This window comes from Pinus tabuliformis, chromosome 2_2, assembly GCF_031772625.1.
Source record: "Pinus tabuliformis cultivar Carrire ecotype Pingquan chromosome 2_2, CPIR1, whole genome shotgun sequence".
In the NCBI taxonomy this organism is placed as follows: domain Eukaryota; kingdom Viridiplantae; phylum Streptophyta; class Pinopsida; order Pinales; family Pinaceae; genus Pinus; species Pinus tabuliformis.
This window is the reverse complement of record NC_142300.1, coordinates 1,113,375,327-1,113,399,125: the sequence shown is the minus strand read 5'-3', so window position 1 is coordinate 1,113,399,125 and position 23,799 is coordinate 1,113,375,327. Positions and strand designations below refer to the sequence as shown.

Below are 23,799 nucleotides of genomic sequence, written 5' to 3'. Positions count from 1 at the left end.
ATGTGTGACATGTATTTCTTCATTCTGCATCTGCCCTGCCAATGATGATGGATCAATCTCACAGGTGCCATGAGTTATAACTTGATCTTCAATGACTGGTGGATTAACCGTGTGAGCCTCAATCTGATTATTAATTTCCCTTTTATCCAAGTCACCTTCAATTATCCACTTTTCAGTGGAACAAAGGACCTCATAAAATGATGGAGCTTGCTGTAACAAATAAGGAGGCTCCTGATCTAGTGACGTTCCCTGGTTTCCTTCATCGTCTGACCATTGTTGAAATTTCTGAACCTGTATTTTGATGGCATCTATCTGACTAGAGTGTTCAACCTTTATAGCACTGATTTCCCTGGCATGGTCTTCTTCCATGGTCAATAACTTTTTCTAAAGACATATCTGATTAGCTTCCATATCTTTTATTAATTTATCGTCTTTTTCCTTTATGGTCATCAAGCAATGCTGCATAGAGTTTATCTCTTCCTTATGATTTGCTTGCATGGTAGCTAACTGATTATTATGATCGAATGTCATGATAGTCATTTCTTCATCCATAGTTAATAACTTGTTTTGCATATAATTAATTTCCCTATCATGATTAGCTTTCATGTTCGTCATATTTTCCTCTAAGCTTGATAACTTGCTTTGCATAAAACTAATTTCTGTGTCATGATTAGTCTTCATGGCCTCAGTTTCCTTGGTATGTTGATTTTGCATGATCTCCATCTCCCTATTACGTTTTTCCAGATGGGTGCATAAAGTTCTCACATCATTGGCATAATTAGTTTGATTGATCTCCATATTTTTTATCAGCAGCATTAGTTCTTGTATAATTTGCTTTTGATCTTCCTTTTCGTTGTCCTTTGTCCTTGCTTTTCCACTATCATGGATTTGATATGCAATGGTACAGGTGGATGGCACATTTTGATATGAAGAATTGTCTTGGAATTTTTCACCGACAGTTGAACCTTTCATAAGATTACTTTCATTTTGTTGCACAATTTTAGGGGCACAAGGCAAGCTATCTGGATTACCATATCTATCTTTAAAAGCATTGACAATGTCTTGTAAAGAAGTGAAAGAATCCTTGGGACATTTGTTAAACCAATTCAAAGCATCACCCTCTAAAGAAAGGACAAAAAGACGCATTTTGATATCTTCATGATTATACTGAGGGGGTCTACAATATATGATCATTATACAAGTAAACAAGCCTAGATGCCTTTTAACAGCGACTGAATCACCACTTGAGAACAAAGGTAATTTAGAAATGGCCATTTTCGGAATATCATGGAGATCATCAGTAAAATGATATGGTTTAAATGAATAATCCATGATGAATAACGAGGGCCCAAATGGATGATAGAAAGAGATTTCTGCTAAAGAAAATCAAGAGATGAAAGAAGTGGAATCGCCACTTGAACAATGAATCTAATTTTAGGATCCAAAAAGCAACCAACAAGCAGATATGAGGGAGGCTTCTTGTTTGGGAAAAATAAATGAAAAGAAATGGAGTCGCCACCCAAACAAGAAACGAACTGAAGAGTAGTTGTTGATATGATGAAAAATAAGGCGATGAAAAGATCCAAATGATGCCAAAAAATGTTGACTCTGTCAGCTAAAATGAGAAAGATGAAAGAATGATGAATGTCGAATAAACCAAGGACAGAAAAACTCTGTCCCCGGCAACGGCGCCAAAAAATGTTGTCGCACAAAGTGTCATGACAACGCTCAGACCAGGCGCTGTCACCCTGATCCCCGATCTCTCCGTTTAAGCCTGTCTCCCGCGGCTAAGGGGGGTAGACCCTATGGGACAATGGATGACCAACTGTGGACCAGTTGGGTTGGGAGACATGAGAGAAAACAAGAACTTATTTGATTAAATTAAGTTAATAGACCAGTGCCTTATAGAGTTAATGGCCAAATGATTATCTATCAAATGCGGCGGAAAGATGAACTCATTAACAATCATTTACCATCAGATAACTCAAGCAATGCAAGATATTCGATAAACGCACAATGCTTTAATAGCGATCCAGCAATTAAAACTCAATAACGATATTCTAGCAAATAAAATTCGAAGGATTAAATGCTTGAAATAACCACATAATTTCAAATGCTAACCAGTTATCACTTTTACATAGCTAGCTTCAAAATGAACATTAAGTGCATTTAGCTATAGGAAAATACCACAAAAGACACCAAAATGATTTTTCACTTTTTAGCTAAGCTTTTTCAAAAAAATTCAAAAAAAGAACAAAATTAAAATCTAACTTGAAACCATAAAGGAAATTTTTATATTTTATGATTTTTTATAATTAAGATCAAAACAAAACAAAATTAAAAAAAAGCCTAAAAGAAATCAATACTTAATCTTTATATGAAAATGAAAGTCAAATTCTTGTTATTTTAGATATTTTTAATTTTTATTATTATTTTTATCTATTTTTTGATTTTTTTGATTTTTTTTTAAATTTTTATTTTTGGATCCTCGAACTTAGCCTTTGGAAAAATCACCTAGGACCGAGGACTTAGGACCTATGAGGGGATTAAAACATTTTCTAACTCTCAAGACACTTTACATCATGACTTTTACAATTTTACATCTCAAGGGGGAAAACCCATTTGACATAGACCCTCATAGACCACCCAGTTCTGCGACCAAATATAATCTAGCAGATCAACACACTAGGATTCCCCTAAGATTATAATGACAAAATTCATTCCGGCTTTGGGGTTAGGCTAAAGGAAAACTCTGCCGATCATGGATCGGTGAGACAAAAAACCTTCCGGAATGTAGATTATCACTAGAAAATTAAGTCCACCTAGGCAATTTACATACATGACTCAACTCTGCTAAGATTATTTACAATTCACACATGCGAACTGGGTTTACAACATAACATGATCAGGTTGACGATGACTGTCGAATGGCACGGACATGTCGATTAAACGCTATCCCTTTTGCGAAAAAAGGGGGTGTACTGCTATGGGAAGTTGACACGTAGCGGTCAACACAACTTAACCAGAGGTCGGAGACAGAGGCCATCAAGGTGGCGAAATTACATTTGGATGGTGAGGCCCCGGACTGGTGGTTCCATGGGGTGGTTACACTCGGACACTCCACAGTGACAACATATGCCTAGTTCACCAGTTGACTGATAGAGAGGTTTGACCGGAGGGATCCGGAACAACACGTTGTTGAGCTGACGAGGCTCAAACAGATCAGGAACCCAGAGACCTACATTGCAGACTTCTTTAGGGTTTCAGTGATGGTGCCAGATCTATCCGCAGCACGGAGGATCTACATGTTTGTTGAGGGGTTAGCAGAGCCACTTCGGGGTCTAGTCAGATCCACTAGACCAGCCACACTCCAGATGCTATTAACAGGACTCGGGACTTACAGGATGCCTTACCCAGGACCCGAACACCTTACCCCCAGAGACAGGCTTTCCAGCGTAGGGGGAAGGATGTGAGGATTCCACCTCCAAAGGGGAATCCAGGACGAGCACAGATTGATGATAATGCCAGGAGGGAGACGAAGAAGAAGCGGTTGTGCTTTACCTGTCAGGAGCCGTGGGCACCGAGACATAGATGTGCTGTGGGCAAAGCACATTTTATTGAGGTCTTCTCCAAGTCAGCGGGGAAGAGGATGAGGAGGATGATGTGGAGGTAGGAGATAGTCATGCCGCGCAGGATCATTTCCCACCTCCACCACCAGCAGCAGGTGGTGCAGCTTTTGTACCTACCAGAGGGGCCCTTGCAGCATTGCGAGGAGTTCCCAAGTATTTGACAGTGCGCATACAGGGGACAGTGCGTTGCTAGCGAGTATCAGTTTTGGTTGAGAGTGGGGCAACCCACAACTTCATCGATGCACAGATGATTGAGCGGAGAGGTATACAGACAGAGAGCTTCGATGGCTTTTCAGTTTTGGTCCCAGGAGATCAGACCATGGTGTGTGCTTGTTATGTTCCAGATTTATCAGTGACGATGGGCACCTACACACTGACAGACCACTTTTTCCTGGTCGATATTCCGGACACCAACATGATACTAGGTGTTCAGTGGCTTATCACTCTAGGGAAGGTCACGACAGATTGGAAGGCCCTAGAGATGGAAGGCCCTAGAGATGGAGTGGGATGATGAGAAGACAGGGAGGCATGAGAAGATACGGGGACAACACACATATCCGCCTTAGATTGTTTCAGCTCATCGGATGGAGGCAGTCTTCCGGAAGGGAGACGTAGAGTGGGCAGTGGAGCTGCGTGCATCAGAGGCAGGGACTACAGGGCAGACAATGCACCCAGAGATACAGTCCATCCTTGACCAGTATGCCACAGTGTTTGGGGAGATTCCGTCGGGACAGCCATCGGATCGGGGGTTGAGCACACCATTGAGCTTGAGCAGGGCATACAGGTAGTGATTACTACCCCCTATAGGCATCCCAAGGCCTATCGGGATGAGATTGAGTGGGCCATTCAGGAGTTGCTGGCTCTTGGGCACATTCGGCCGAGCACGAGTCCTTTTGCTTCTTCCGTGGTGTTGGTGAAGAAGAAGGACGACACATTGAGGATGTGCATTGACTACAAGGCCCTGAACAAGAAGACCCTGAAGAACAGGTACCCCATACCCAGGATCAATGAGTTGATGGATGAGTTGAGAGGAGCACGGTTCTTCTCAAAGATTGATTTGAGATCTGGGTACCATCAGATTCGCGTGAGGGAGCAAGACATTCCCAAGACCGCCTTCAGGTGTCACTATGGGCATTTTGAGTTTTTGGTGATGCCCTTCGGGCTAACCAACGCCCCAGCTACATTCCAGTCCTGCATGAATCACATCTTCCGCAGTCACTTAAGGAAGTTTGTGTTGGTGTTCTTTGATGATATTCTCATTTACAGTAGGACTTGGGAGGAGCATCTCCAGCACATTGAGACAGTGTTGCGCATCTTGGAGGAGCAGCAACTCTATGCCAAGCTCTCCAAGTGTGAGTTTGGGTTGACGAAGATGATGTACTTGGGACACATCATAGGGGTGGATAGAGTGAGAGTCCACGAGGAGAAGATTAGAGCCATCAGAGATTGGCCGGAGCCGAGGAACGTGACAAAACTTTAGGGATTCATTGGCATTTGTACTTACTACCGAAAGTTCGTCAAGAGTTTCTCACAGCTTGCTGCACCCCTGACAGATCTGACGAGGAAGGGGGCATTTAGTTGGTCGGATACAGCGCAGCGAGCCTTTGATATGCTCAAGGAGGTTATGAGCAGCTGCGCAGTGCTTGTATTGCCGGATTTTTCGCAGCCATTTGTTTTGGAGTGTGATGCGTTGGGAGAGGGGATCGACGCAGTGTTGATGCAGGGAGGTCACCCTATAGCCTTTAAGAGCTGGAAGCTCCTTCTGCATGAGAGATTGTATTCTATATACGACAAGGAGATGCTGGCCATTATGCATGCATTGGCAAAATTCCGGCAGTATATAGTGGGTAACAGGTTCAGGGTGAGGACTGATCACAACAGCCTCAGGTTCTTTTTGGAGCAGAAACAACTATAGGCAGCAGAAGTGGATCAGTAAGATCGAAGCATATGACTTTGACATTGAGTATGTCAAGGGTAAGAACAACGTGGTAGGAGATGCTCTTTCACGTAGACCAGCCACGTTGTCTCTTATGAGCTTGGACACAAACTGGAGGGCTCGACTCTTAGTAGAGTACTCCAAGGACAGATTTGCATGTGAGGTTCTGGATGGGCAGGTGGCAGATGACAGGTACAGGGTAATCGATGAGATCATCTACTATAGGGACCGGATCTTCTTGACTGAGGGATCTCAGCTCAAGAAGAACATCACATGATTCACCATTGGCCGACCATCAGGGGTTTACCAAAACCTACAGGGCCATTAGAGAGAGGTTCTCATGGAAGGGCCTCAAGGAGGACGTACTCCAGCATATCCGGGAGTGCGATATTTGCCAGAGGAACAAGGGGGAGATGAGCCATCCCGCAGGATTATTGCAGCCTCTTCCCATTCTGGAGGGGAAATGGGAGAGTATTTCGATGGACTTCATCACAGGGTTGCCCATGGTGCAGGGCAAGGATTGTATCTTTGTCGTCGTTGATTGACTGACAAAGTACGCACATTTTTTCGCCATATCCGCACACTACACAACAGCGTAGGTGGCCGAGTTGTTCTTCAGAGAGGTCTTCAAGCTACATGGTCTTCCTAAGACCATCATCAGTGATAGGGACAACCGTTTCATGGGCGGGTTTTGGCAGGAGCTTTTCCGGTTGGTGGGGACGGAGTTGACACTGAGTACCAGTTATCACCCACAGACGGACGGGCAGACGGAGATAGTTAACAAGTGGTTGGAGGGCTACTTGCGTAACTATGTCAGTGGGCAGCAGCGAGCATGGCTGAAGTGGCTGCATCTGGGGGAGTACTGCTACAACACTACACATCACATGTCCATTGGTATGTCACCATTCTATGCTTTGTATGGATATCATCCTTTATCTTTTGCTGACGTGATGTTTGGTGCTAGCAAGGCTCCAAGAGCCAAGATTTGGATCCAAGAGAGTCAGGATATCCTCCGAGCTCTCAAGGATAATATGGCTATAGCACAGAACCAGCAGAAGCTGTACGCTGACAGGGGTCGGGTGGAGAGACAGTTTGAGGTAGGGGACTTGGTATACCTACGATTACAGCCATACCGACAGTCGTCACTGAAGCAGAAGGGAGATGATAAGCTCAAGCCCCGCTTTTATGGGCCATACAGGGTGATACACAGGATTGGACAGGTTGCGTATGAATTGGAGCTGCTCCAAGGTAGCAAGATTCATAACGTTTTTCATGTATCATTCCTGAAGAAGGCATTGGGGTAGCAGGTGACAGTGACAGATGAGCTACCACCCACGGATGATGAGGGGCATTTGGTGTTGCAGCCAGAGGCTATTATTGATACCAGGGAGAGGTAGCTACGGAGCAGGACGGTCTGGGAATTCTTGGTGAGGTGGAAGAATTTACCGGATGAGGATGCCGCTTGGGAGAGTGAGAAAATTTTGCAACATCCATCACTTCAGTTGCTTGAGGACAAACAACATTTTGCCGGGGGAGATTGTAATATTCCTAATTAGCCATGGCTAATTGGAATATTCGATTTTGCTCAATTTTGCCTTCTATAGTTATTTATAAATAAAAAGGTGAGGAAATGGGGACATAACTCACTTTATGAATAAAGTCACTCCCTAGTAGCACAACGTTGTAACTTAAAAGGGGAGCCAAGGGGGCCCAAGGACCATGTAGAGAAGGGGCCCACGTAGACACTTGGAGGGACTGCGTAGATGGAGAAGGAACACATGGCAAGAGAGAGGCTACGTTGGAGGAGGTGGCCTTAGGGTTTTGAGAGAGGCCAACGCTATAAAGGAGAGAGGAGCCTCCTCATTTTGGATGATTCGATTATGTTGCATTTGAGCTAGTCACTTCGACTTAGAGCACGCTCGCTGTTTAGCCTGTCTACAACACTGTTTAGTGCATCGAGTGTCTCCGTTCGGAGATCTCAGCCTTAGCCCCGGGGGACTTCGAGTGCCTGCTCGGGCAAGGTAGTTTCATCAGTATTTTGCAGGAGGAGCGATTTCTGGAGTTGAGGAGGAGCTGAGTATTTTGATGACTGCGCAATCTTGAGAGGGGAGGACATAGTTCTTTTGGTAGGAGCTCCGGATTGGGTTTTTGTGGAGGATTTGAGCTTGGAGATTGAGCAAGGGATCAGCCCTTGCATATTGGAGGATTTTGGCAGAGTTTCGGGTAGAGTTTTGGAGGATTCTCTTCAGGAGTAGCGCAGAGCCTTGAGGGATAGCGTAGATCCTCAAGGGGGTGATTTTCGGGGGTCAGCTATTTTGGAAAAGCTTTCTGGGATTTTTTGGGTTTATTGAGCAGAGGCTCATTCCAGAGTTTCAACATTTTCTGAGGAGGGGAACAACCCCAAATCCTCATTTGATTCCAGCAGTAGCAGTAGCACAACAGTTCTTCGACAATTCAGAGAGAGGCCATTTCTTTACCATTCTGAGTGTATTTTTTCACTTGCCTTGTGCAAGTCGAAGTGCTATCTTTCTGATCACCTCTTGTACTTTCCATTACTCAATATAATAAAATGGCTTAGCATTTCTCTCTGCATTTCTCGAGTATCTGCTTATATTCCATGTATACATTATTGTATGTTGCATTACTGTTATTTCTCTGGTTGGAGTTTGCGTGTGTTTGAGGGATATCTCTGATAAGGGATATTACACTTTGAGTATCCATATTGTGCCAATTTATGACGCTAACCTATCTGAGCAACTGCTGTAGGAAAAACTGTGTCCCACCTGAAATAATCCACCTTGCTGAATCTTGCGCTGTCCCTTCTACCACTGATAAATTTCAATTGGAAAAGACTTACCTCTTTGTTGGCTCACTCAGAGAGAGTTTTCCGACGAAATCCAATCTCTTTGGTTTGAACTACGCAATTCTCTGGGAGATTCAAATTTCTGCCCTCGTAGGAATTTCGAATTCCTTTCTCTTTTTAGTGCTGGATCCTCTGACTTCTCTCTTCTGCTTCCCTGTAGCTCCGATACCATGGGAAAATTTCTAAAATAGAAATCCTACTGAAGTGGTTAATATGATTTCTTCTACTTGTTACCTCAGAAATAAGTTATCTACTGTATTCTTACGGCAAATATCGAAACATATTCTACTACAACCTTCACAATTAAAACATTGCAGATAGTAAATGTAAGTAAAATTATGGCACATATACAAACACAATGACATAGTTATTTTTGGACAATTGTCCCCAAGAAAACCCAATGCAGGAAAACCGATGCAGCAGATGAGGGTTTTATTATTCTTCAGCAAAAATCATCATGTACAAATTACACCAAGCAGTATAGAACGAGGCTTTCTAAGAAAAAATTTACAAACGTTCTTGAACAAGTATCTGACCTGAGAGAGAGGTTTCTCTACCTACTGTGTCTCTAGATTGCCAACGCCACTTTCTTTGGCCTCTGGACTGGCCTGTGCAATGCCTGCGTCACTCAAGCCAACACTGCCTCTCGAACGTCAATCTACCCAGCGCTGTCCCTTCTGCTACTTTGCGTCTTCGTCCTTGTCTCCCTCATTGATGTTGAACCCTCTCTGTCTCTCCTCCACCTGCAACTCTCCCTCTGGATCGATTTTCTCTTGCCGAACTTCGACCAGTGAGAAAATCGATTTTACTCTTGCAACTGAGTATTTGCCTGGTGTATTTTCCAAATGCCCCTCAAGCCCCTTCTTATATCTTTCTGTTGGATAACAAACGCCCTAGATTAACTCTTAATCAAAGGCTCAAATCATTTTGACTTGATTTCCGTCTTTATCTAGAAGATTCACCCATAATTAGATTAATACCCATTAATATTTTAATTTTCCTAAGTGTAGACTTAGGAACCCCATTAAATTATTAATTATTTTAATATAATCGTCTCTGGGTGGAATTTCCCAAAATGTTTTCTGGGTTCTTTGGAATGCATGTGCCCAATTCTCCCTGCAAAATTTGAGGGTTAGAGCACATCTGATGCTACCCCAAATCAACAAATAACAATATCACAGTGCTCTAGTTTAAGGGAATTACACTAGTTCCATCTCTATTACTAGGAGTTCTTCATCCTTGGAGGCTAGGAGAGCTGCCTCCCTATCTCTACCTCAACTCTAGTTTCTTCTCCTGTCCCTACTAGGAACATCCAGAGGCCATTGCATATTAGTCCTTAGGGGCCCATCAACCTAGGCCATTCTCAAGGGGACATTTCCATTCCTGGCTCTAATGTCGATAGTGACCGAGTCTTCTTCTTACTTACAGTTTATTCCTCAATTACTTTATTTTATATTTATAGCTGGTACCATATGATAAGTAGGGTTATCTTCTTGTTCTTCCAGCTCTAGTTTTTGCTTTGTACTCTTGGAAGATGACTTTTGGACTCTGAACTCCACTAAACCCCTTTGAAACATTATTCAGAAACGTTGGCAATAATTCTTATCTCAGATATTGTTTGGTAACTTGGACAGCATTTTAAATCTTATTTTTGTGATTAGAAGATTTGATTTCATTTGTGGGATTTTAAGCTATAATTTTATTGCTGTCTTTTTGCAGTCTATTGTGATGATGTTGTGTCATTCAATTTTCCTAATGAGAAAGTGAAAATTTGAAATTTCACAGGAAAAGGGTTGTTTCAGGCGTGCAACCAACTGGATCAATTCACCTTGGCAACTATCTTGGTGCTATCAAGAATTGGGTTTCTTTGCAGGTTTATTCTCTCATGGATGTTTGTCGATTCTCTCCTCTTAGAAATTGTTTTATGACACTTTGACTTGGAATGGCTATATAGATAATATGTATGTGGAAGGAAAATATATTTCCAAAGTGGTATTGGAAATCAATGCATTTTCTATATGATATATCACAGAGATGCATATCACCATTCAGTTTCAAGTTCTTGCATATATCACAGTTCACTTAACAAGTTAACACATTCGATGTACCAAAAAGATACATAAGTGCACCTGAGAATGCCAAAATGCTTCTGATTAAGATTCATTAGAAGTAACTATAGTCTTTGGATTCATAGTGAGAGGTGAATTAATATACCTTTTTTCTAAGTGCTACATGGAATCTTTAAGACATTGATCTCATTTGGCTTCATCGTAGATTCTCTCACATCATTTCTGATTGAACTACCAGGGCAAGGATCAGGTGGCCCATTCGCTACTTAAGCAATTTCGAACTAGCCTATATAATTCCTGGGCTTCTTCCCCCTATTCAGCTGGCTTAAGTTGCCTCTGCCTAACCTTCACCATAATAGCAATTGACTAAAATGGTCAGATTTTTAAAGGATGGATAATTTTGAAGGGTGGACCTGCATTGCCTGCCCATCATGAATCTAGGCATTATTTCTCTAATACTATTTCAAAATCTTTTCCAACAATCTAGTCTTTCTTCTTACATTTTGATTTACTTGCTTCTTTTGGAGCTCTAGATAAGATGATCTAACTAGTTTTTATGTTCATGAGAGCCTCAAATCTAACAATTGAGAACTTGAGAATGTCTTTGGGTGCCAATGATCTGCCACTTCTTTCATCTTGTTGGATGGTGTTGTCATTGATGTCAACCCTGGAGTTTGACTGGGTTTGGCTTCGATTAAAACACCAGTTATTGATGTCAAATTGATAATGAATGCTTCATAGAATTGTTTGGATTACATCAAGTTGAAGGCTTCACTGTTGGATGGTTGAAAACCCAGGTCCTAGGGTTTTGGTTCCCTGGACTGAGGATGTTCTCCGACTTTGTCGAGGGTTTTTGAAGGGTCAAATCGTTGAGTTTAGGTTGTAGATCTATGTCATTAGATTCTCCTCGAAAAGATCTTTCTGGTGGTATGTGGTACGCCACATAAGTTGTTAGATAATCCAAAAATACAATTTTATCATAGGTTATAAAATTAGAATAAAATAATTATTAATTTAAGATATTAAATTAATAATTATTATTCTAGAATGTTTAATTATTTAATGGAGACTTTTAGAATTAGCATATTGTTGTAACTAGATATGACTCTCCAAATGTGTCGTATTTTAGGCTCTATTTTAGGAGATTTGTTAGCGAGTTGGTTTTTATAGCATTTATTGTCAATGGACACTTGTTATTTAATAAGTGATCCATAATTAGAGGTAGTTAGGACATGGAACTTATAAATAGCTCATTGCAAGAGTGTTTGTGTGGTTCGGGTGTAAACTCTTGCAAAATCATTTATGTAATTGTTTTTTCTTAATTAAAATTATGTGTCTGAGGACACTTCTGCCATTATAAGTCCTAGTTTGAGAGAGAATTGCATTTGAAGTTGATGACCCCGCTTTCTGGGCTAAAACCCCATGGGATGCTGTCATGGCACTCATTTAGTGGTTAATAGTCATTAAATATCTAACATAAGGTTAATTTTTATTATGAATGGATTTATTATTTTAAGGTAAGGTATTAATTTATTAAATTATCCTTCTCCATAGAAGGTGCACTTAGCCATTTAGAAGTGATGAAACCCATAGATATCTCCCTCAAGGCCAGTGGCCTTCCTATCTTAGAACATAAGGTATGTATTACTCAGTTTTTAATATCCTAAAAGCCCTCCAACGACTATCTTTAGAAGCCCTTTCAACTCTATAAAAAGACTCCTCTCATAACCTCCTAAAGCATAAAACATACATCACACATTCTTGAGTTCAGCACTGAAATTTTCACAGAACAGCGAAGTATCACAAATTGAGGGTGGTTCATCCAGTTCAGAAGGTTGTTTTGGTTCAGGCATTTTCCTTGTTTTTAAAAGTTCAGTAGGACAGTGAAGTTTTGCTTAAGGTTGGGTGCTCTTCACTAGTGTTTTGTTTGGGATTCGTTGTAATCCTTTGTTCAGATTTTTGTTTTGAGTTCAGGGTTTCCTTTTTGGATCCTATTCGTGTGGAATAATTTGTGACTGGTAGATCAAGATTTATGACATATTGCAGGCTTAGTGGAGGTCTTTGAGGGATGGACTAAAAGTTCTACTCCTGTGGTCATAACCTAGCACCTTGTTTAAAAGTCAGCGAAGGTTTGGTTCTATGATTACAGAACCATTTCAGAAACACCGAAACATCATAATTCAGCGAAGACTCCTGTGATATGATTGTTACCTCTGCAAGCTTAAATTCATGAACTATGATGACAATATACAATAATTAAGGGGTTAGACTCCTTGTCTAAAGATCACAAAAATTGATTGCTTGACTTGTTGTCTATTGTAGTGAATGTTTGAGTTGTTTAGGGTAACTAACCAAAAACTGTGACAATATTTCGTTAGTCTATCTTGACTTTGATAAGAAACAGTGTATGGGAAGCTTGTTCACCGACAGTTGTCAATATATGACATGGAATGTCACCTTAAGGCAGTGGCAGTAATCTTTTTATATATCAGTGAGTAACTTCAGGAATCAAATGCATTAAGCCAATGATTGATTTAGCACCTTTTTGACAAACCTCTCATCGCAATTCTGAACCAAAATGCAGTGACATACCTTATGTGATCTCACAAAGCAGTAAAATACTTAACAGTGACCTTAGATGACATAGCGTAATAATGATGTAATATTTGACTGATAGCTTGACTGTAATGTACAACAGTGACTTGAAATTAGGAAGTCTATTGACACAATGACTTAATGTCTGGATAGACTTGGAAAATGACAGTGACCTCATTTGGAAACCTTTAGTGGCTGTTCTAAGTATAACACTGTGATGACAGTGACTGTTCTTGTTTCATATAGTATCCTTGCCTAATGACATAGGCTTGACTAGGGTCCATTGTTTGAATGTTGCAAATTATATTAACAGTGATCCTAGGGACACTTAGCAGTTGTTCAAATATGTATACTTGACTTATAGGCTTGGCAATGAATTAACAATGATGTGACTTGTGCATTAATTATGTGACTATATTCTGATGTGATGAGACTATATCTCCTTTTGTTTTTCTCACAAGTGATGTGACAATAATGCTTGTGTATGATTTAACTTGACTCATAGACCTGATGCTTTACAGTGACACCTGCAGCTTCATAACAAGTAGAACTTGACTATGGTGATTTGACTTGTGAATTGGCTTGACTCTTCAACATGAAACATAGACACATTGATGTGATTTATAGACATGTACTTGTTAGTAGCAGCATATGCATAGGAGTTTCCTCAGACTGCAGTAATAGATTGGCATGGCCTATTAACTTGACACATATATCTTGACAGTGGGATGATGTCTTGTCTTATTGATGTGACATATATTGATGTGAAGGTCTAGCGTAATTGCATTTATGTAACAATATTGTAGTTGGTTTATGACAGCCTCATTGGACAGTGATATCGTGACCACAGTGGGTGATGATGGCTCTAGGACATTGAGCATTAGATCAGCAGTAAGACATATGTTGGTAGCTCTCCGTGGGCAAAGCTTAAGAGCGTTGCAGGCAGGTCATAGGGATGACCTGAGGCACCTGGTTTTGTGCCATTATTTGATAGCAGTGTCAGATGTTTGCAACATTATGAGCAGTTTGGTACAGGGTGGCAGCGTGATGTGTTGACTGCTTCATGAGCATATGATGCTTATACTTACATGAGCAGTTTGGTACAATGACCATTGCAGGTTGATTGGTTTGGTACAACTTGGGCAGTGATCCGTTGAACAACATTGGGCAATGAGAGTGAGCTCCCTATCAACAATAACTTCTCCAATTGAAAGAATATCATTTTTGATTTCGGTAATCCTCATGAAGTAGGATTGGATATCTTCACCTTTTCCCTTCTTAATGTCCTTAAACTTGTTTTTGAGAAAGAGGACTTCGTTTGCATTGCTAACTTTGAGCATGCCAACCAACCTGTAATACATCTCCTTAGATGTGTTCAAATCGGAGATGTATGCAACCAAATGCTTATTAATAGAATCCTTGATGATCTTCTTAGATTTGACTTCACCTTTCTTGTACTTTGTCTTAGCGGCAACCGATGCATTTGAAGAAGGTTCAACAATCTTTCGTTGCACATAGTCCATAGCATCATGCTCTTCCAAAGTCAAGTCGAGACATCTTCCATGCATGATAATCAGACTTATCATTGAACTTGTCATCAGATTTGAAGTAAGATGAGGAGACCATTGAATCTTGTCCTTGTCCAACAAACCTCAGTGATTGCTCTTTTCACCCTTGCTTGGGCTTTGTCTTCACCTCAGCTTTGATACCATGTTAATTTTAGATAACAATGGTATGTTCTATGCTTAAGAGAAATTTACTTCAATTTTTCTTATTAGCTAAATATCAATTTCCAATTTAGCAATCACATTAACATCAATAGTAAATGCAGATAGAACATAAACAATAACCAGAAGACAAGGCAAGACAATAGGACACAATATTTGGCGGATGTTGTTGATTTGGGGTAGCATCGGATGTGCTCTAGCCACAAAAATTGATGGAGAGGCTAAGACACAATGTTGCACGAAGCGGGAGCGAAGCGGAAGCGGAAGCGGGAGCGCGGAAGCGTCATTTTCCAAAAATCTAGGAAGCGAAGCGTCCGCGGAAGCGTCTGCTATATATATATATTTTTTTATATTTTTTTGCATTTATACTCAAAACAAACATCCCAAATACCAAATTAATTGTAGAAGACATGAAAACATGCATATTTTTGCATAAATCAAGATAGATATGGCATCCATGATTCCATTGTAGTTACTAGTATGTACAACAATCATCTATATTCTAGCTATTACAAACATACATCAAATTTTTAAGCATATTATAAAACATAAAACATTTAAGCATATTATAAAACATAAAACATAGAGCATATTATGATTTATCTAGCAAGTGAGCAACTGTCAACATTTGTCATGTCCAAAATTCAAATAATAATGTTTACAAAATATGTCACTTGGTCACCGCCAAGCCAAAAAGGTTCAAAATTCAAATTCACAAGTCTACAAGTCTAATGAGTAATCTATGACAAAAAGTAGTAGATTGTGAATATATCTACTAATCTCTCCTCCTTCCACCACGAATAGAACGTGGTGGTGGGCCTCCACGTGGTGGCAATGAAGAAGATGGTGCCTGTGGAAGTCGTGGCACTGAAACTGATGAAGAAGAACCCCCTGCTGTTGGTGTTGAACCATGGAACCTAGGAACCAAGGGACCAGATGGGGGTGGTGGCATATCAACACGGTCATCATCATCCTAGAATCGCTCAAAAAATTCATGCAAAAAAAAAGCACTAGTTAACAAAAAAATTAAAAACATGAATTAGAGAAATGCTTTATAAGGGAAAATTGGAAAATTCATACCACAATGGACATACCTGGAAAAGAGAATCCTCTAATTGCTCTAGTCGCAACACTCCATCCTCCAAATTGGGCTCCTCTGGATTCTTGTCCCAAATCAACAAGTCTTTATTAGACTTTGCATCTTCACAGTAATGGGACAACAATCGCAAGTTGTAATGAACATAAACCAAGCTCTCTGCCCGGTCTAAACTCAACCTGTTCCTTTTAACACTGTGGATGAAAGAATAAGAGCTCCAACACCTCTCTGCAGAAGAAGTGTTTACCACCTGTGATAGCACCCGCAATGCCAAACTCTGTAGAAGTGGAGTACCCCTTCCATGCATGTTCCACCACTCAAGAGCAGAAAAAGTCTCTCGATCTCTAATTGCATGCATGCTCCCAAATGGACCAGTGTTGAGCGTATAGTTGCTCACCTGTCTCCGTACCAATGCAGCCTCCTCCTCATCAGGGATTAATTTACTCAATGCAGCCATATATTTTTGGTGGACCTCTTGATCTTGGTGTGGTTTTCTCCTGCTTCCCCCCCCCGGTGCTGGTGTTGAAAGCCATGATGGATGATAGTATTTAGGTGTCAAAACATATGCTAATGCATGCAATGGAATATTTAGCATTTCCCATCGGTTTTGCACCTCTACACGAATATAATTGTACAAGGTGGTATCTCTAGGCTCAACAATGTCTTTAATCTGCCCCAACATGCTATCCATTTGCTCATACACCTCCCCAATTACTGGTCGATCTGAATCTGCAAACTTGATCATGTAATAAATTGGTTTGGTGAATTGCAAAATATATTTAACCTGTGACCAAAAGTAACTGTCAAGAACAGTGTCCTTGACTGCATTAGCACCATCTGTGTCAGTGTTAATTTCATCCCATGTTTCAGCACACACCAGATTAGTTAAAGCTTGTCTCACCTTCACTAGCCGCCTAAAGGTGAGGTAATAACTAGCAAATCTTGTCTTTGCAATTTTAAGCAATTGCAACTTGGAGTAAGTGCCATAGAAGTAGTTTACCCTTGTATGCCCTGTGATGAATTTAATGAGCTGCTTCCCTTTCCTGTAAACCTCAGCAATCCACCCACAATCTTTGTGTTTCACAATATCATGCATCAAAAGGTTCAATGTGTGAACCAGGCACCCAGACCAAAAGATGTTTGGATGAGTACGCTCAATAATTTTTCCTGCTGCCTTACAATTTGCTGCATTATCTGTGATCACTTGAACCACATTATTCGGACCAACATCTTTGATTGATTTCAATAGGAGATCTGCAATGTTTTGTGCAGTTGCACTGATGGAGGAGGAGTCATGACATGCAATAAATACTGCACCACTAGAAGAAACACCAAGAACATTTATCAAATGTTGGTTTCTAATATTTGTCCACCCATCTGATACAATGGATACCCCAGAATCCACCCACTCATTTGTAAAACGTGTCAAAGCTCTTTGAACCTTAGCTTTTTCTCTTTCTAATAACACTGTTCTAGCTTTCTCATAGTTGGGGGCCTTGTATCCTTTTGGGGCTTCATTGATGCCCTTTACCATGTCATGCCAATAGGGAGAGCGAAGCACATTGAATGGTACACCGCAAGCACAAAGAAAACGGACTATCTTTCCATCCACATCATCCCTCCCAGCAACATTAAGGAAATCCCCTATTGTTCTTCTACCTCCAGAGGTTGCAGAAGTACCATGAGGAGATGAGCAACTACCAAATTTAGAGGTTGCACTTGATTCAGAATGAGTTTTTGGTTTCTTGTTTTTTTGTTGTGCAGCCATCTCTATTTGGATGTATTTTCTTCTTTCTTCAGTTGAAATGTTTGGGCAAATTTGTACCCCCACAGAACCCTTTTTTTCATCACTGTCCAGCACCCCACAAAGATGCCTCCTCAGACGGGTATATGAACCACAATATGGTTTTCCTCCATGACAACCATGAGGGCACACAAATTTGTAAGATCCACCACCCTTTCCCCCATCAAGTTTGGTCACATAGTTCCACAAGGGTGTTGATGTACCTTTCCCATCTTGTGCTTTAGTGTCCCCTTCAAGTTCATCCCCTTCCTCTTCAAACCCTTCCTCCTCATCATACATTGGGTCACTACTATTAGGACCATCACCAATGTCCTCTTCTGTTTCTTCCCTTCTATTCTTCACCCTTGCCATCATTAAAACCAAGAGTGGAATGATACATAGAAGCCAAAAGAACACCATCTTGGAATATGGATATAGGTGGTGGACAACCTGTAAATAAAGGAGCAAGTAGAAACAATGGGAAAGAGTAGGAGAGGGAGGAGAAAAATACAATTTTTTTTTCAAAAAAACAAGGGAGTTTGGGGTTTGAACTTACCTCTTTAGCTCTTGTAGATGAAGTCCTCCAAGCTCTTGCTCCAAGCTCCTCCTCCTTCTCCTAGCTCCTCCTTCTTCACTCCTCCAAGCTCTCCTCTCTTCTCCTCTCCTTTCCTCTCTTCTCTTCTCCTCTCCTCTCTTCTCTTCTCCAACTCTCATAAACTCAAAGTGAGAAAATGAGGAATGAATGGGGGCTTTATTCTATTCATTCCTCACCCTAAACTCACCCTAAACTCACCCTAACCCACCCCCTCATTGCTAAGTTAAGTTAACTTTAAAAAAAAATTAAAAAAAATGAGGTATTTTCCCTTGCCCGCGCGGTTTTTTCGGAAGCGCTCCGAAGCGCTGCGTGAAGCGCACGCTTCCGGGCCCGAAGCGCCATCCGAAGTGCACTTCGGGGCCCACGCTTCTTAAAAACCAGGAAGCGTTTTAAAAAAACGGAATCGCGCTTCGGATTTTTTGGAATCGCGCTTCCTGGTGCGCTTCCGTACGGAGCGCGATTCCGGCCTAGGATCCGGGGGGGGGGGGGGGGCGCTTCCTGCAACGTTGCTAAGGCACATGAGATCGCCAATACCCAAAATCGGTTTGGGCAGATTCTAAACAGTTTGGGAGATGTTAAAATAAAAAATATTATAAATGGAGTCCCTAAGTTTAATAAAATATTAATGTGAATTAATATAAAACTATGTTAGAATGGTCCAAAAGTCATGGATCAAGCCAGATCTAATCTTAGCCGTTGATTAGGGACTTAATCTCGGTCGTTGATTTGTCAATGAGAAAAGTATAAGAGGAGGCTTGAGGGTCACTTGGAGAATACACCAGAGTTATTAGTCATTCTATTCTCTAGAGCGGGGTTTGCTAAGAGATATAGAATTAGTGATCAGTTGCAGTGAGGGGCAGTGAGTACGAGGCAGAGAAGCAGGGACAGTGTCGAGAGACCAGCGCAGAAGCAGAGAGAGGCAGACGCAGAGCCAGAGGGAGCCACACAGAGGCAGTAGAGACTCTGCAGAGCCAGAAGGGCCTGCGTCATCCATGTAGAGGTTGTAGGAGTGACACAGAGAGCCAGAGAGGTTGCGCAGAGCCTCAGTAGGCTGACACAGAGGGTTTCAGGTTGACACAGAGGCCAGCAGGGCTGATGTTGAGCTTCAGATTGTGCTGGAGAGGGATTTCGTGGAGCAGGCTTTCCGAATACCTGTTTCCGAAGAGAGGTATTGCTGCCAGATTTTTTATCTCTGTTGGGTTAGCCAGTTTGGCACCCAGTGTACTAAAAAAGAACTGCTTAATAATAAAACCCTCAGATCGCTGCACCGGTTTTCCCGCATTGGGTTTTTCCGGGGACATTAGTCCAAAAATAACGGTGTCATTTGTGTGCTTGTTTCTGTTTCCTTCAGTTGATGATCTGTAATGTGTTGAGCATGCACTTGTATTTATTTTCAGTATTTACATGGTAAATAACTTGTTAATTAACAAAACAAGTAGGTAGGAATAAATCAGTAAAGTGCATGGAGGGTTTCTAACTGTTAGACTTAGAAACTTCAACATGGTATTAGAGCGTGGTTGCAGATCACAGGAGAACTGAGGACATCAGCAGAGTAGAGCAGCAACAATAGAAAACAGCTGTCCTGAGTGACAAAAGCTGTTCCTAGCAGCAAGGAAGGGGTGATGCAGTGTCTGTGTCATCAAGTTCGAGCCAAGAAGAGGCTACGCAGAGGCTAAAGGAGGCAAAGACAGGCGCACGTAGAGCCCAGGAGGGCTGACGCAGTTGGCCGAGGGAGCTAGTTTGCTGGTGCGGGGACTGCGCAGAGCCTAGGGGATCTCACCTTCAGGTTGCTGGGGTTTAGGAGGCTGTGGGTAAGTTGCAGAGTGGAGCTGGTGCGGTACTGTAGTCAGAACAGTACCTAACAGGGCAAGGCCAAGGAGGAGGGAGTTGCTACCGAGGGTTTCTAGCCGAGAAATCTGGATCAGTGGTGTAGTTGCACAGACGATCAGAGTAGGGTGCATCTCGACATCGACAAAAGGGTTTCCAGGAGGGAAATCAAGGCTCAGAGGGAGTCACATCAAGAACTTCCAGGAGGGAAGTAGAAGAGCAACATGGCACTACACGGAGTAAGAGACCAGGACAAACTGGACGGAGCCTCAAACTTCGCAGTCTGGAAGGCCAAAATCTTATTTGTACTTGATAGAAATCGTGTCAAGCACTTCGCCTTGAGGACGATAGCGATCCCAGTTGACCCAACTGATAACGACAAGTACGAGGAGGCAATGGTGAGGGCCAAGAGCATCATCCTTGACGGGGTCAAGGATCATGCAATACCACACATTGCCGAGAAGGAAATGACAAATGAGATGTGGGAGGCCCTAACGAAATTGTACCAGCATACTTCTGTGTAGAGAAGGATGTTACTAGAAAATCAGTTGCGGTCATACCAGATGAAGAAGGGAGAATCGATCGACACCTTCCTCGGTCGATTGAATGAGATCTAGGATCAGCTGACTTCCATAGGGGCCACGCCGGATCAGGAATTGATGGTGAGAACAGCCCTGAACGCAGTCTCAGAAGACTGGGAGGTATTTGTCCAGAGTATACTGGGTAGAGCGACCCTTCCACATTGGGAGGAAATGTGGGTGGCTCTTCGCCAAGAAGAGATCAGAAGGCTAAGCAAGGCGGGAAGCAACGACAAGGGGATCAAAGACGAGGAGGAGGCTAAGCAAGAGAAACGGAAGAAGAAGGACCTCTCCAAGATCAAATGCTTCCACTGTGGGGAGCTGGGTCATTATGCGACCCAGTGTTTAAGGAAGAAGAACAAGGGAGAGGCCTTCGAGACCAAGGCAGTGCCAGCAAGGGCAGGGAAGGAAGTGGAGACAGACGATGACTGTGCCATGAGTGCACACACGCCACTTGATCAGAAGTGGGGAGACATCGAGCTGTAGTCAGACGGACTACAGGCGATGAGGTACCCAGCCTCTTGGATTATACCTTGCTATGGGCGCCCCGAAGAGTAGCAGGACTGGCGGATGTGGGTAGAGATGGATGCGGATGAATCGATAGAGAGAGCTACAGTGCAGAATTCCCAGGACAACGCGAGGCTAGTAGGCTGCAACAGTGCGAGAGGCACAGGGGTGTTGCACCAGTGCAAGATGGCACAAAGAGGTGTGCAACGGTGCGAGATGCAGGGAGTTGTTGTAGCAGCGCAGAGGTCCGAGAGGGAGCACTTGTCAACGGCAGAGGGAGCTTCAACATCAGGAGTACTCTAGCTTGACAGAGATGTCAGAGTTGGGAGATCAGTTACTTACTTCTTAGTAACTGAGTTGCAGTGCAACAGTTAGCAGTGGTAGTGCTATGGGCAACACGATGCAACATGATGAGAGGGGTTGCAGTGCAGATGCAGTAGTTAGCACTGATAGTGCTATGGGTAGCATGATTTAGCATGATGAGAGGGGTTGTAGTGCGGATGCAACAGTGGCAGTGGTAGGGCCATGGGTAGCAGTACAGGATGCAAAAATGCATAGGATGTTGAGCAGGGAGGCTTAGCATCAACACAGGGACCGATGCTGGATGATCAGGGGGATACTCAGTGAGGAGTATCACTAGAGCACAGTCTTTGCTAAGAGGGAGTGTTGATTTGGGGTAGCATCGAATGTGCTCTAGCCACGAAAATTGGTGGAGAGGCTAAGGCACATGAGATCTCCAATACCCAGAAAGGGTTTGGGCAGATTCTAAACAGTTTGGGAGATATTAAAATAATTAATATTTTTAATGGAGTCCCTAAGTCTAAACTTGGGGAAAATAAAATATTAATGTGAATTTAATATAAAACTATGTTAGAATGGTCCAAAAGTCATGGATCAAGCCATATCTAATCGTAGCCGTTGATTAGGGACTTAATCTCGGCCATTGATTTGTCAACGAGAAAAGTATAAGAGGAGGCTTGAGGGTCACTTGGAGAATACACCAGAGTGATCAGTCATTCTATTCTCTAGAGCGGGGTTTGCTAAGAGAGATAGAATTAGTGATTAGTTGCAACGAGGGGCAGTGAGTACAAGGCAGAGAGGCAGGGACAATGCCGAGAGACCAGTGCAGAAGCAGAGAGAGGTAGACGCAGAGCTAGAGGGAGCCACGCAGAGGCAATAGAGACTGTGTGGAGCCAGAAGGGCCTGCGTCATCCACGCAAAGGCTGCAGGAGTGACATAGAGAGCTAGAGAGGCTGCGTAGAGCCTCAATAGGCTGATGCAGAGGGTTTCAGGTTGACGCAGAGGCCAGCACGGCTGACACTAAGCTTCAAATTGTGTTGGAGAGGGATTTTGTGGAGCAGGGTTTCCGAATACATATTTTCGAAGAGAGGTATTGTTGCCAGATTTTTTATCTCTGTCAGGTTAGCCAATTTGGCACCCAGTGTACTCAGAAAAGAACTGCTTAATAATAAAACCCTCAGATAGCTGCACCGGTTTTCCTGCACTGGGTTTTTTCGGGGACATTAGTCCAAAAATAATAGTGTCATTTGTGTGCTTGTTTCTGTTTCCTTCAGTTGATGATCTGCAATGTGTTGAGCATGCACTTGTATTTATTTTCAGTATTTACATGGTAAATGACTTGTTAATTAACAAAACAAGTAGGTAGGAATAAATCAGTAAAGTGCATGGAGGGTTTCTAACTGTTAGACTTAGAAACTTCAACAGATGCCAGGGAAAAACCTCAATGTGGGGAAACCCTGGCAAAACTGGCAAAACTGGCAAAACTGGGGGAAATTCTTGAAAAGTTCAGTAGATAGAGAGAGTACAATATACAAAATTTACTTGCCCAAACACAGTCAAATCTGTCTAGTCAAACTACAGTCAACGGGTGCCCTAACCAGAAAGTCAACACTGGTCAAAACATCAGAATTACTCCTCCAAATAAGTTTGGTCAAACCTAGTCAATTCGGCCTCCAAAAATAGTCCAAATCAGCCCAAATAGTCCTGATGAAATCGGTCAAACTTGGTCAACGCTGGTCAACCTGCCCAGAAATCCCCAAAATCCGTGCCAAAGAATGCAGCGTGCCCAAATAGAAATTCTCCCAAGAAAAATGCAGTCAAACAAGGTCAAATGTTGCCCGATCAATGCTGGTCAAACTTGCTGCAACTTGGTCATCGCAGGAAAATAGAAAACGCAGTCAACCCTTCAGACATGTAGAGGAGAAGAACGCTATCGTGAAATTTGTTCGACCGAATCAGATGAGGAGAGAGAGATATGTGTGAGATGATGAATGTCCAAATGAGGTAGATGCTCCTTCTATTTATATGCAACGTTGAGGGTGAAGAGACATGACTTTTGGGCTTCTTGAGCCTACATTAGATTGCTGGCCGACCTTGACAATTTGTCCATAGAAGAAATAAATTCATAAATCAATTTATACTTGTCAAAATGAGATGATCTTTAGATCAATCCTACACCTCTTGAAAAGAGGAACCCAATAAAAATATCAGCTCCATCATATGAGCTGTCCAAGGTGGAGTTTGGCCCTAGTTGCCAAAATTTAACATGTGTGCATAGATAGAATACCAATGCA

At 42.2% G+C, this 23,799-nt stretch overlaps 1 protein-coding gene across 6 annotated transcripts in view; it reads left to right on the top strand.

The window, feature by feature from the left end:
- The window catches only part of LOC149197301 (tryptophan--tRNA ligase, chloroplastic/mitochondrial-like), a 381,325-nt gene that overhangs the window by 118,744 nt on the left and 238,782 nt on the right, over window positions 1–23,799 (top strand). For all 6 annotated transcript variants that reach the window (XM_089405817.1, XM_089405816.1, XM_089405814.1 and 3 more), the window contains exon 3: window positions 10,214–10,301. In XM_089405817.1, the coding sequence (XP_089261943.1) occupies window positions 10,214–10,301 (88 nt within the window). The remainder of the gene's footprint in view (window positions 1–10,213; window positions 10,302–23,799) is intronic.